Raw genomic sequence first — 15,146 nt, 5'->3', positions numbered from 1 at the left:
CTACACCACCCAGTTCTACAGTCCTTCACTGAGAGAAGAGACTTTAAACTGCTGCTAGTTTATAAATCACTGAACACATTAAAAATTTGCTGCTGCTGCAGCATCAAGCTGCTGGTTCTGGTTCTGCTCTGCATCCAGAACCAGAACCAAACATGGGAAAGGAGCATTCAGCTTCTATGCAACATAAATCTGGAACAAACTTCCAGAAAACTGCAAAACAGCTGAAACACTGAGTTCCTTTAAGTAAAGGCTACAATCCCACCTTGTTAGAGCTGCTTTTGAATCATACTTGGAACATTGACCATTGATATTTTATGTGCATATACATTTGCTTGATGAGCTTAATGACATTTAACAAAATGTAATGTTTGTTTTTTTCATAATTGATGTTTTTATGATGGAAAGGTATTTGAACTCCCTTGTTGATGAAATGTGCTACACAAATAAACTTGACCTGATTTAATGGAAACTCATAATTTATGATTACGTTTCTCTGAAGCTGCAGCTGACACAGAATCTGTGACATGTAATTATTAACCAGGAAATAAACTGCTGTTTCCATAACAACTGCAATAGAAATGTGTTTTTTCTTTCCTTCCTGTCTGAGGTTATGATGAAGAGCCAGGTAGCGCTCCTTTATGTCCTGATCATTATGAGTGAAGGATCAGCCCAAAGCCTGAAACCCCGCCGGAGCGTTTTCTTCTCAGGTGAGCATCTCTGCAGCAGCACTGAAATGTCCAGACCAGTGCAGAAGTATTCACAGTCTGTCGACTAAGATGTTTTCTACTTCTTTTATTCTAATGTCAAAGTGAAATATAGGGACTAAACTGAACTCAGAAGTTTCCTAATTAATAAACAGAGTCCACAAGTGTCAATGTCAAAAACATTAAGAATGGCATACAGTTACATCACACTAAGGTAAATATGAAAATGCTCTGATTTCAAAAGTAACCTGAGGATGCCGGTTGGATTCCTTCCCTCAGATGTTAACCTGAAGCTGTTTAAGGAGCCTGACTTTGACGGTTTGAGCTCCATGCTGGTGAGAGAAGACATCGGTCTGCTCTTCATCGGAGCCAGAGGAAAGGTCATCACGCTCAGTTTGGATGACATCACTGAGAAGACCAGCGAGGTAGGAACTGGGTTTGGGTGGAATGGGGTGGTGAACCTGGACAGTACACACAATACTTAGGGATATTGCAGGGTGTTGTTGGTAAAATAATGAGTTATTAATCCTGTTAAAACAGAAAAAAAATCATGCAAACACTTAAAAATTATGCAAGTGATACAATAACAAACATCTTAGTGCCAGTTAGCACATCAATTAACTGTGAATATCTCCATCATACTTAATAATTAGAGAAAAAAAGTTTAGATTCCTAATAGAAAATGAAATGTTGACTATTTCTTGATATTTATATAGTTTGTTCATAGGAGACTTTATAGGGTCAAAATTGATATCTCCATAACAGCTTCAGGGATTTTGGAGTTACTCATTCACTGCTATCCATAAAGCTAAATGCACTGTAATGTCAACACTTTTAAGGGGGCGGGTTTATGTGCTTTCTAGCCGCATAGTACCATTTTATAGCACAATTAAGTAATTATGTACTTCAGTTGTTTTAAAAATGTTGTATATATTTCAAACATGACTTAAAAAAATTAGACTTCACAACTGAATAGAGCAAACAAATTAACCTTGTGGTCTGTTTGGTTTCAGACTGAATGGATGGTGAGCTCTGGAGAAAAATCTGAGTGTATAGTTAAAGGCAAGAGCATCCAGGTACATTGCAGCACATTCACATGAAGAAATATGTGAATAAACTTAAAATGTTCTGTTTGGAGAAATAGCTGTTCTTCTAACAGGACTGTGAAAACTACATCACAACGCTGCACACTCTGAATGATGGCAGAATCTTTACGTGTGGAACCCGTGCATTCAAACCTCTCTGCACACACCTGGTACGTTCCTCTCATAACTAAGGCCCCATCGACACAAAGGCAAAAGTGTTTTGTCACTTAGGCAGTGGATCCACACAAATTTAGTCTCTTGGGAAACCAGAAACAATGATTTTTGAAACCATGTTCCACATTTCAGAATGCCAGCTTCCGTTTGGTCATTGCACCAAATAGAAACCTTTGCTCCAATGTCGAAGCTCCATCTTGCTCTACACCTCACATGCGTTTGAGCGGGATATATATACACACATGCGAGGGGAACCCAACACATATCCAAGTGGCGCAATGTCATTTTAAATCATGAAGCAGCACTGGGATTCCAGTTTTACCATACCACTACTACATAGCGACACCTAATTGGCCAATTGCCCAGGCATACTTACTACACCCTTTTCTATGATGCTGCATCATGTCATGTGGACACATTTTTCTTAATCAATTACAAAAATATACAGTGCTTGTTTACATATACGCAAGACTTAAGGCTGGAGTTGCGACTCCAGAACCATCAGCTGAGATGATGCGCTGGGTTTTTATTGTGTTGGCAGAGTTTTGTTTATTGTAATAAAATAATGGCATTAAAGGTACAGAGATATTAAAGTGTTGCACTGGTTTTCTGATTCAACCGTCAGAATTAAAGCAGATGCATGGAATAATAAGTAGCATCATTTCTAAATAATTATAAATTATTTAATGTTTCTTCAGTTGTTCAAAGGAGGAAATGTCACCATGGAAACCACAACTCAGGATGGCAGGGGGAGAGCTCCCTTTAATCCCCATGAAGAGTTTGCCACAATGATGAATGGTTGGTGCAACACTTTCTCTCATGTCTCTCAGTGTTTAGCTCTGGATCTTAATGTTTCCTTACCTGGATTCATTATTTAAGTTCTTGTCCAAACAGTAGGGGTGCATCGAGAAACTTCATCATATGAAATGTTTAGTTGTTCTCCCACATCTTCATAGTCATACATTTGTTCTGACCTGCATAAAACATCAACCAGTGAACTTGCACTTCTCCTATTTCTCTGAGATCTCGCTCTCTTCTTGATGCTTTAGAAAGTTAACACTATTTGGACTATGAACTGCAGGATTGTAACCAGATGAAAAACAGAGGAAACGGGAGCAAGAGACAAAATAAATGGAGTTGATCAGATACTCAAAGCAACTTTTAAACTTAAAATTGTAAGGCTGTTAATTAGATCACCACAAGTTTATCAACCTTGTGATAAACTATGGGATGTTGTTTGTAAAGTTAAACAGAAAGTAAGAGATAATTAGGTAAAAACAGCAATAAATTGGAAAACATTTTTCAGTCATATTTTCAGTTTTAGGAAGTAGCTCAAAGTCTCAACAGATGTGCATATGAGATGTAAAGTTTACCATCGAGCAAACGCCTCCCAAAGGAATCATAAATTTTTCTGCCAGCGCCCCCTGCTGTCCTTTGAATGCCCCCTGACTTTTTAGGTTTTAAACTTTTTAATCAGCTGCTAAAAATCCTATTTGAGTTTAATTCCTTTCCTCTCTTGCTCACATTTTGAAGCTCTGCCTCAACCTGGCTTTGACAAACAGAGGACTTCCTCACCACATCCAGTTCAAGACAAAGGCAGATTCTCACCTGTCACTGTTATCAGTTTTTTCTCTGGTACTAAACAGCTGCAGGTTCATTGTTTCAGTTGATCCCACCCACGCTGAAGGAATGTTTTTGTAATGATCAGTTTCAGAAATTGTAAAACTTTTTCCTCTGCTCACAACAGAAAACACATTATATTCGGCTGTTTCTGTAGACTTCATGGGGAAAAGAAATATTTTCCTGAAAACCGGACGCAATTATCTCTCTACTGAAGACAAAACATCTTGGTTCAACGGTAAGCTAACTGCTCGACCCTGTTAAAGTTCTTTTACTTCAAATTCTATCCTGTATAACATAACCCCATAATTTTAAATGTTATGAACTCAGACCCCATCATGATTTCCATAAATGTTGCTGAAATCAGAAAAAGTTCAAAGAACAAAGACGATGACAATTTGTTCGTGTTCTTCACTGAGACTGCTGTGGAGGAACGACGCAGCAACCTGCGTTTGTCAAGAATTGCACGAGTGTGTAAAGTAAGTTTTTTTTTTACATATTTCTTAAAATTGTCATCATGTCGTGACAGTATGTATGAGAAGGATAAGCTGTGAAAAGATGGATCTGCTCCACCTCTTTCCTGTGCTGCTATTGTTATCTGAAGAAATGAACCTCTCCTGAGCCATCCGGACCCAAAACAACCAATTGGAGCCTAGAGGAAGGTCTTAGCGTTGCCAATCATCCTCATTCACATGCTCATCATATATTCCCATGCTAACTAGCTCATGGGCTAACTAGCTCAGCTGTAGCACTGCTAGCTGCAGCACATCAGAGAGCAAGGAGAGAGGGTGGGCTTTGCAGTGCCACACAGAGGGGTGACTGAAAGCGCTAAGACCCTCTTCCTGGCTCTGAGTAGTTGTTTTGAGTTAGCAATGGGAGCATTGGCAGAATTGGAGGAGTTTGGATTTTTTTAAGCTCCATCCTTAAAAGAAAGGATGCAGCAGCTCATTCAAGATACAGATTATCTGTAAAAACATTTTTATAAAAATTACATACTGCAGCTTTAACGTGTGACATTGTTTTGATTCAGAGCGACTTGGGAGGCTTCATAATTTCAGAGAAAAAGTGGACTTCTTTCCTGAAAGCCCGTCTGGACTGCCCGTTTGGAGACACAGGTTCACTTTCTCTGGTGCAGGACGTCTTTTTTGTCAAAGATAAAAATAATGCGACAGAGAGCCTCTTCTATGCAACATTCGCCTCTAGCCCGTAAGTTATGTTCCAAGGTGCGGAGTTCAGGATTTTTTAACCTCGTCATATGTAGTAGCTTTGTGACTGTACAGCGATTAAAATAAATTCATTCCGATTGTTCAGTTGCCACAAAGTTAGAGTAAAAGACCCCCGTTGATTCTGAGGTATTTGTAGAAAATTTGCCTAATCAAGGATTTTTCTGTAGCGTACATCTGAAATATTTGAAAGAAAATTAAACCTATGAAGCTGAAATACCTGGGCACAATGCTACTAGAGAGAGTCTGGACTCTCAGTAGAAACAACTGCTTCCTAGTGGCATGGTCAACCAGGACCAAACGGCTTCCTTCATTTCCTCTGCTGCCATTACTAAAACTAAAAGACATATATGAAAGTACAAAGAGTGTACATACTCAGTGATAAAAATTATATTGTTTCTATTAGTTTCTTATAAAACATGTTCAGAAAAACAGTCATTATTTAAATCATATGAAGTTGTGTGGAAAAACTAAGAATAACCCCTGAATGTGCACCTGCAGAGGAATCTCCTTTGGCAGCAGCAACCTTATTATCTGCCATTGATTAAAAACCCAGTAAAACACAGAGAAAGCAGAATTTTCTGCTTGAACATTTGAAGTGCTCTGCAGACATCTCATCTACACCACAGGCCTTATTGTTCTTTAGGATCATGACTGCATTATAAATTTCTTGAAATAAAACTTTCACGTCTTCATCGTGAGTAGTACTGTTTGCCATAAGCAAACAGTACTACTATTAAATAGTTAATAATGCTTCTGCCACATGTGAATAATTTCCTCTGGTCCATTTATGCCATTAATATTAGTTGGCAGAACTGTTTTATAATTATTAATATTCTTTATTTCCTTCCAGAAATCATGTGTGGAGTTGTTTTGCATTTTTCTTGCAAGCAAATTAGACCTAATTGTATTCTAATTTCTTTTAATAAAACATAGGGCATATTTAAAATTTCGATTTGCCCATTTCTTATACCCAAAGATCATCTTCTGTTAACCCCAGCCTTAAAGGCCCACCTGGCCTTAGCATGAAGCTGCTGCTCATTCCATCCTGGTTTTGCTTTGTGTCTTACACAATGCCCTACTGGAGGCATGAAGAGACTTCACAATACTTTCATACAAGTTGCACAACATGTAGTGGGTCTTTACAGTTAATATCACAACATGGTACAGCATCCTATGGCAGCTCAGTGTTACTCAGCAAAGTGTCAGAGTGAGCTAAATATAAATCCAGGTCCTTCTCAGTCAAATTAGATCAATCTAGTTTTCCAACACTAGATTGATCTAACACAAGATTGATCTAATCTACCTGCTGTTCAGTCTGCAAGCTGTTCAGTCTGCAAACAGACTGAACAGCAGCTGTACTAATACAGCAATCTAGCCATGAGGCTGTACTAATACAGCAATCTAGCCATGAGGTTGTACCCTATGCTTCACTAACATATGTGAAGCTGTCCTCAGGTAGAAACACCTTACTAGATAGAACTATTATCAAGGCAGAACTGCATCAAATTATTCACAAATATTTTACTTTTATTAGAAATATCTGCATTCATGTCGCCCACAATTAAAAAACAAATGGTAGAATTTTCCTGGATAACAGACATAAGATAACCTATGAAGATATTCATCTTCATTCCTGTGGCATTCATAAGATGTGTATATATTGAGAATTATGACCTTCTGATCACCATCACTAAACTCAATTCCAATGGCCCAGTCAATGTTTAATCTGACCAACTTAACCAGCTGATCATACTTTTTATACCATAAAATAGCAACACCACCAGGTATTCTACCATAAACTATTCCATCACTCATCAGTGGTAGATTCACCCACATCATAGAAGTCTTTAAGCAAGAAATTCTTTCAAGTCTTGCTTCAGTAGCAAAGTCTCTTGAACACACATGAAACGAGTGGAACCTTTTCTGAGTGGAATCGATTTTGCGACATGTCACCGGCTTCCCCAGTTTATCAGCCAGATAAGAGCGTATGGTGTCAGTGTCAAGATTAGGTGCAAATCATGACACAAAAACACTCATCACCCTAGTTTTGACCACCAGGATGATATCCGTGCTGGTGCCAGTTATTGCCATCTTCTGGCTCCTGGGGTTTACAGCTTTGTTTTGATCTTTCTGAGGCTTTCCTATCCTTTTCTTTACCACTTTGGTCCAGGGCGGGATTTCGGCAGGTCCTCCAACAGCTGGACTTGCGAGAGGTGAGCAGATGTCCTTAGTGCCTGTGATGCTTCCTCATAATACGCTCATACTACACTGGTCCAGTGCGCTTGACCAGGCGAGTCACACTTCTCGACTGCAGTCATTCAGCGATCCAAAGTTGTCGCTACTGCTTCCAGATTCTCATTTAGAGGCCTGAGTTTCCAAGATCTTCCTTAAGCGAGACACCTCCAGGCTCACCAGCTCCACCCTACTGAGTAGGGCAGAGGCATCCATGTTCCCAAAACCAACTGGTGGAAGTACATCCAGATAGTGCAAAACAAATCTTGGAATGTTTTCACCACACTCATTAAGCACCCTGAGGCAATCCTGTTAACAGTGTTGTTAACATCCTTTTGAGGGCCTTTGTGTTTGATGCAACTAATCGAGGTTGGGCATAATTCAAACAATTGGCGCTTTGACTCCTCAATCCACTCAGAGGAGAAATTGTTTGAGGCTAATAAAACAATTTCATCCTGAGACAAAGTTCTCATTTTTGTAACAATGAAACTCAGGAAATCGTCCTCCACTATCACTTTCCCATCACCAGTTTTAAAAAATGTAGATTTTGCATTTTATTTGAGAACCTTTTCCAGTACGTGACATTCCCCCATATTACAAAAAATTGTTTCTGAACTGGAATTAACAAGACCTCAATTCACAGGGAGCCATCTAGTACCTGCAGTCAGTCCGCTGTCTGTGCCTATAAGGTGTCAGACATCCAGCAAGTTTTCAGGGGGAACCTTCTGGATGAGATAATTCCTGGAGGTTGGGTGAAGTACATGGGAAAAGAGAACTTCGCCTACCCTCGTTCAGTAAGCACCAAACCTAAACTGGTATGAAATAGTAGTAATGAAAATGATCCACCTCACATGATCTCTGATGTGTATTATCAGTGTATTAATGATGAAATGCGAGCCAACGGTGTGAAGACCTCTTTCAACATCCCAGAAAATGTCCTTCTGTTTGCGAAGAACCACCCTCTGATGGAGGGAGCGGTGACCCCGATCACTGGGAGGCCCCTGCTGGTCTGGTCTGCAGCCCAGTTCTCCAGAATCGTTGTTGACAAAGTAACCTCTCTGGATGGACAGCAGCACATCATCATGCTTATTAGCAACAGTAAGTAACTGGATCATATATGATGACTTCATATATCTTGGTGTTGTTGGCAGGATCAGCCTGGACAATGGCTGTATTGGTAAATGCAAAACTGTTATATTCAGTTTCATTCTGTGAATATAACAGAAATCTTTGGGGTTCCATTTGTTACATTATACATTATATTGGTTAATTTAGCTAGTCATTGAGAAAAAGTGGTTAATTTTTCAATGTCATCTTTTCATCATGTTATGCATTAATTTTTAACTGCAATAGTTCCCAATTAAATATTAAATTCCCAACCTAGATATTCTATTATCTACAATATCCACTCTTTAAATAGAGGGATCTGTCCATTACTTTTAATTGTTCTGAGGCATCCTAAGTTTTTTCCATTCTTATCTAATTGCACTAAAGAGTAATTATTTGAAAAAAAAAGGTAAGGACTGCGATTTAGAGATTGACGGTCTCTGTTAGAAAGAGAACTTGAAGGCTATTTCACTTACAAATTTGTTCAAAAAAGTTTTGCAATGATCAACTTTTGAACCAAGTGCACTTAATCCTATTACTTTAACGCTCAATGTGAGATCTGAGGAACAAAGAGAGTTGATGTTGCAACTTGAGCATGGCAAATTCAGAATAAAAGTTCAATTGAATGCAAGGCAAACTAGGTTGGACATTGAATGCACAAAGCAATATTTGAGCCGGGCTGGGCAAGGCCGGACCCTGCAGTGCAAAAAGGGCTATTAATGACATCATCATTTGGGGATCAACAGCTCAAGAACACAATGACAGATTGAGACACGTCATGGAGCGCATATGAAAAAATGAACTGAAGCTCAATAAAAATAAATGTGCGTTTGGTGTGAAAGAAATCATGTTTCTTGGAGACAAACTATCATAATGAGTGGTGAGGTGGTGAGGAAGAACGCAGGTGGACCCAGGATGTAGATGAATGAGATGGTTTTAATTAAGATATTGCTCAGAGTAGTCCAGGTACAGGCAACACGGCAGACAAACTAGCGCAGAGCTAAAATGCCGGTAGCAACAGATTAACGGAACTAACATACGAGCAAAACACAATCCAGGACTTAGCAGTACAACCGGAGAGCAAGACAGCGTGTGACCTACGTANTTTAAGCAGGTTCGGTGTGAGAGTCACACCTGGGAACAATCAACAGGGAGGACAGGACAGAGACTCACAGGAAAAGCAGGAGTAAACACAGGAAATCTCAAAAATAAACACACAGAAACACGGACCGTGTTTCTATGTGTTGGGCGTCTGGTAGCCGCCCCGCTACCAGACGCCCAACAAAAAGTCCAAAAAACAACAAAAAAACGACCCAACAGGGTGGGCGGAGGGGCGACGGCAGGAGGGCTAGAGTCCAGGAAACAAAACCAATTCCAAACAGGAAACTAAACACAGGAAAAACAGTCTGGGGGCCGCCCACGGCACAGGAGGTGAAGCTAACGTGGGCGGTACACTGGAGGCCCTGGAGGGCCGGCAGGAAGGCCGGCTGGAGGCTCTGGAGGAGCATTAGGAGTCTCTGGGGAAGGACTAGGAGTCTCTGGGGGAGCGTCCGCAAACCCGGGGGGCGGAGCCACAGGATACTCGGGGGAAGCGTCCGCAAACTCGGGGGGCGGAGCCACAGGAAACTCTGGGAACTCTGGAGCGGGGGGCTGCTCACATGCAGCGGACGCAGGAAACTCTGGAGTGGGGGGTGACACAAACTATCTGCCCAAGGTGTTCAACCAGATGAAGATAAAATAAAAGCCACCTTAAAGATACCACAGCCTGTTAACAAAACACGTGTCCTGCACATCATCGGAATGATCAATTTTATAGGAAAAATAATTCCCAATTTGAGTGCAAAGATGACAAACATTCGCAGAGACTTGTACAACGATAGCCAGTTCAAGAGGACAGAAGTTCATGAACAAGTGTGGAAGGAACTGAAAAAATATTTGACTATTATCTTACCTTCTACGACACAACTAAAAAAAATAAAACTGTCTACAGATGCCTCAAAAGATGGACTTGGAGCAGTTATTCTTCAGGCTGAGAATGAACAATGAAAGCCAGAAGTCATGGCTTTCTTTTGTCCAGAACCATGACAAAAGCTGAACGCAAATATGCTCAAATAGAAAAAGAATGCTTGGGGTTCTAAACCGTTATGGATTACAACAGTTTCATAGCTATGCCTATGGTCTGTCATCTTTTGTAGTTGAAACAGATCACCGACCATTGGTTGCCATTATCAAAAAACATCTGAAGGAGATGTCACCGAGGATTCAGAGGCTTATGATGAAGATACACTGAGGTATGAATTTACACTGATCTACACTCCAGGGAAACATCTGTTTCTTGCTGATGCTCTGTCCAGACCCCCTACAGACAATAGTGAGTTCAACTATGTTAGATGGAAAGTTGAAGCAAATAGTTGAGGCAACAGCTTAAGACAGAGCTAGAGTTGGTCATACAGAATATGGATGAAGAATGGCCAATACGCTCATATTCACAGTTTTTCAATTTTAATGCAGACCTAACAGTTGTGGATGGACTGTTACCAAAAAACAACAGAATTGTGATTCCACAAGTGCTAAAACAGGACATTCTGCAGTGGATTCATGAGGGTCATTTAGGCATTGAAAAACTTAAAAGAGGATCTAGGGAATCAGTTTTCTGACCTGGACTAAGTAAGGATATTGAGATGCTAATAAGCAGATGTGAAACATGTCATAAATTTAGAAACAGAACAAAGAACCTATGATGATAGCTGATATTCCAACATCACCATGGCTGAAAATGAGAAGAGATTTGTTTCATTTTAAAGGTAAAGACTACTTAGTGATCACTGATTGAAGGCATGACATTCCACATGTTGTGGTGAGTGACAATGGACCATGTTTTAGTACCAGAGAATGACAGAAGTTTACAGAGGAGTATGATTTTAAGCATGCAACATCAAGTCCACATTACGCACGATCAAATGGAAAAGTGGAGAAAGGAGTTCATATTCTTAAGCAACTTCTGAAGAAAGCTGCAGATATTTAGCTTTATTAAGCTACATATCACCATTGCAATGTGGATTTTCACCTGATGAACTCTTGATGAATCGGAAGATTCGTACAACTCTGCCAAGTTATGACAGGTGTAAAGAAATCATCAAAGTTGAAGTACAAGTTACAAAAGCAGAAAGTAAAGCAAAAGTCATATTATGACAGATCAGCTAAGATTCTACCCCCACTGTCATACAAGAATCCAGTAAGGATTCAGGATGATGAGGGATGGAATACTAAAAGAACTATTCTGCAAGAAGTAGCTCCACGTTCATTTGAAGTGAAAACTGAAGATAGACAAGTTCTGAGATGAAATCGTCACAGTTTGTTGAAAACTCCATTAGAGCCTGTTGATGAGTCGAGTGAAGTATCTAAGGACTCTCAGATTATTCCTACAACTGAAACACCCTGTGACATGGACAGTACTAGAGACAATCCACCTGTGTTAAGATCTACCAGAGAAGTGAAAGAACCTGATAGACTGAACTTGTACATGCCAACTAGGTGGCAATCAAGAGTTTGTCAATGCATAAATGTAAATCGGATGACAGAAGAAGAGTTTTTGTGACATATCTGAGAAACGTGTGAGCAGACCCATGAACACAGGTACTTTAATAAAAGTGTCTGAACAGTGCATGACGACACAAATACAACAACCCTCTTATCAACACCAGCATACAAGGTGGGTGAAGTGTCTTGCTCAAGGACAAAATATCAGAGACGGACAGGGCGGGGATCAAGCCAGCAACATGCAAATTATGGGACAAACTCCTACCACCATCGCCACCATCATGAAATAAGAAAAAAGAAAGACACAAAGTGTCCTAATAAAACTCATATTCTTTCAAAACAACCAAGTTAAAACAGTTCAAAAAATTTAACTAAATATTTAATTTTCAAACTAAATATTTAGAATGCAAATACTTAGGTTGCTATATAAATATTTAGTGTGCACACTAATTATATGAATGAATAACGTAGTGACTGTAGAGTTTCTCTGACAGGCTAAATGTCAAAATATTGCTGTTAATTCTTCACTGTAACTTTCCAAATGGCACTCAGAGTTAACCTCTGGTTTGGTCCTCTAGACTCTGGTTGGCTGCAGAAGGTGGTGTGGTCTGAAAATGATGGAGGGCGAATCATTGAGGAGTTGCAGCTGTTTCAGGATCCTCAGCCCATTCGCTTCCTTCAGCTCTCCTCTAGAAGCGTAGGTTACAGCTACATGTCTGTAGACTAAATGGACCTGGAGCTAACCTTTGAACTCTGATGATCTGCAGGGTCAGCTGTACAGCGCAACTAGAACTGCTGTTGCTCAGCTTAGTGTGAGGGACTGCAGCCGCTACACATCCTGTGATGACTGCCTTATAGCCAGAGATCCATACTGCGGCTGGGACCATCTCAGAGGCCTGTGTGCTGCTGTTGCTGGTGCTTCAAACTCCTCCATGTACGTCGCACTAACTAAGACATGTTCGCTGTGTGCTGCCTTTATAATCAGAGGATTTCGTTTATTTGTGGCAGGATCCAGAACCTCATTGATGGTGATGTTGAAATTTGCCCAAGCTTTAATTGCAAGTATTCGCCACATAAAGCTCTTGACACACATTTACCTTAGCGAGGAGAGTAGTAGGATAATTTTTATGGCTGTTTTGGCTTCTCCTACAGTGTCAAAGCAGATTACTGACATCCACCTCACAGTTGACGTCGCACAGTTCCTCCCCTGCTCCCCTGATACCAATCTCCCCGTCAGCTGGAGGTTCTCTGGTAGCATCCTTGAGCCCGGTCCCCGACACATTCTGCTCAGCCAGGGACTCGTTTTAACACCTTCCTCCACTGATGAAGGCCTTTACACCTGTGAGACAGTGGAAGTAGTTAAAGGCAGAGAGCACAGGAAGGTGGTGATCCAGTACAACGTTAAGATGGATGTTTCAGAGGGTGGGGTGAACTGGATTCAGGCTATAGTTACCTACATTTTAGCTTCTGTTTGTGTGGTGTGTGTAGTGCTCATCATCTATGTATGCTGGAAGCAGAAAACTCAAAACCATGTTGGCAGTACCAGTGTGAGTGATGCTAGCCATGAGAAACCAAAGATAAAGGCAGGGTCCTGCAACCAAGAAAATCATACCAACTAGGGTGGAAGAGAGGGAAAAATCTATTGACAGATTTATAGTTAGATAACAGAACAACCTACTTCTGCTACACTTTGTGCATCACTACCACCAACTCTGTAAAAAATAAATAATGAAAATGACTGAAGTGTTATCTATGCTTGTAGCTTGGACTTGGAATGAGGCCTGAAACTTTAAGACTTTGCAGCAGGTTAAAATTAGCCACTAAGGCTATGGAGATTAGAACAGTGGCAATATTTAAGAATAAACTCACGTAAGAACACAAAGCAAATGGTTGACGGACATAAATGGCAAACAATGAAGAAACGACACAGCACTGAAATAGTGTTCTGCCTCATGTATTTTTAGTATAATTAGAATTTTATGGAAAAAGTCTGCAGCAGCCTCTCTGGAGAGGAGGCAGAGGAAGTGAGGTAACTCAGGAGGAAACAGATCTCCAACTTTAAGGTATGTAAAGAATATGAGTTAGTTTTCCCCCTTGATCTCATGTATGGTCCCATACGGGCAGACAGCAAGCTACTTGTTTGCACTAAGGAGTAAGAAAAAGGTTGTTCTATGGAGGCTAAGAAGTAGCGGTGAATACACTGCTCAATCCATGGAACAATACGGAGTTAAACTTGTTTCACAATTATTCAATAAAAAGATATGTAAAAAAAAATTGGGATCAAAAATATTGGATTTGCAAAAAAATATTTAAACCAAAAAAATGTTTAAAAAGCTATTTTTGTAATTAAAATCATTCATTTTGTTTGAAGTGAAAAATGTATTTGCATAACAAACTTATTTGTGCATGTCAGAATTTTCTGGTTGACAGACTAAGTTTTTGGTTGAGATTCTTGTTCTTGGATCTTGGATGAACTCAACAAGTTTTGCTTGCGATTCTTTGGCATTAAATTAGTTTCATAATGTAAGACACATTCCTATTGGTTAGAGCTGAATAAAGCAGGTGCCTCTGACTCCCTGCTATCTCAGAACTTGGTCCCGAACCGCAGGGCTTTCTGCTTCGCTTTGGTGACAGAACACAGAATGTGAATGGTAAGTCATCTTCACAAAATTACACCATTAACAGCTACTAAAGTGTCCAGCCTTTTTTCAAAAACAGAAATCTTGCACAACTTATGACGACAATCACAAGCTGCTGCGGTCTCCATCAGCATATCATGCTAGCTAATGTTAGCATAATGGTAAAGTGCACAAACTGGGCTTGTGTAATATTCGCCTGTCTTTATGTTGAATTTGTTAACCAGCGCACCATTATCAAGTTGCATTAAGTGTGAAAAATACCAAATGTATCTGGAGGAAATATGTGTTGAAAAGTTGTCAAGTTACCATACATTTTATTTATTTACCAAGCACATAATCAGTGAAGTGATGAGGGGAGGCAATATAACTCATATATAATTTCTTTCAGATGCAAAATGAAAATCCAAGCTGGTATATCACAGGCTGAAGGAGGATATTCTCATAATTTATCTTCTTTTATGTGTGTTAATTAATGTGTATGTGGCTTCCATTTAGTTTTGTTTTGAATTAGATGCAATATGCCTTTTGGTGTATTATGTTGTGAAATTAAATTGGTGTTCTCCTAATTCCCTGTTCTAGTGTGACCAGCATAGTGCAGCTGAAGCAGAACAGGCTTGTAGGTATTATTGAACAGAGCGCTTCCCCCAGCTGCTAGAGATGATCAGAACATGAGGATGGAGAGACCAGCAGTCAGAGGTGACCAGGTAGGAAAGTCAGTGTTGCTTTTAAGGGCCTGGTGTATTTGGTTAACTGTATTTCTGTAAGTCAGAATATTTGATGGTTTTTAAACTAATACTTTTATGCTACATTTTTTTTATT

General features: G+C 39.9%; 1 protein-coding gene across 2 annotated transcripts in view; it reads left to right on the top strand.

The window, feature by feature from the left end:
- Positions 1–13,431, top strand: part of LOC103129146 (semaphorin-4E-like) — a 16,744-nt gene extending 3,313 nt beyond the window's left edge. For both annotated transcript variants that reach the window (XM_016664849.1, XM_016664850.1), the window contains exons 2-15: positions 608–707; positions 984–1,129; positions 1,718–1,780; positions 1,864–1,959; positions 2,662–2,761; positions 3,711–3,821; positions 3,914–4,062; positions 4,614–4,789; positions 7,685–7,835; positions 7,917–8,139; positions 12,267–12,385; positions 12,456–12,622; positions 12,697–12,746; positions 12,841–13,431. In XM_016664849.1, the coding sequence (XP_016520335.1) occupies positions 611–707; positions 984–1,129; positions 1,718–1,780; positions 1,864–1,959; positions 2,662–2,761; positions 3,711–3,821; positions 3,914–4,062; positions 4,614–4,789; positions 7,685–7,835; positions 7,917–8,139; positions 12,267–12,385; positions 12,456–12,622; positions 12,697–12,746; positions 12,841–13,307 (2,115 nt within the window). In that variant the 5' untranslated portion in view covers positions 608–610 and the 3' untranslated portion in view covers positions 13,308–13,431. The remainder of the gene's footprint in view (positions 1–607; positions 708–983; positions 1,130–1,717; positions 1,781–1,863; positions 1,960–2,661; positions 2,762–3,710; positions 3,822–3,913; positions 4,063–4,613; positions 4,790–7,684; positions 7,836–7,916; positions 8,140–12,266; positions 12,386–12,455; positions 12,623–12,696; positions 12,747–12,840) is intronic.
- The last annotated feature ends 1,715 nt before the right edge of the window (positions 13,432–15,146 follow it).

This window comes from Poecilia formosa, unplaced genomic scaffold (assembly GCF_000485575.1).
Source record: "Poecilia formosa unplaced genomic scaffold, Poecilia_formosa-5.1.2 Scaffold519, whole genome shotgun sequence".
Classification (NCBI taxonomy): domain Eukaryota; kingdom Metazoa; phylum Chordata; class Actinopteri; order Cyprinodontiformes; family Poeciliidae; genus Poecilia; species Poecilia formosa.
Note: the sequence above shows the minus strand (reverse complement) of the source record. Positions and strands in the feature narration are given on the sequence as shown.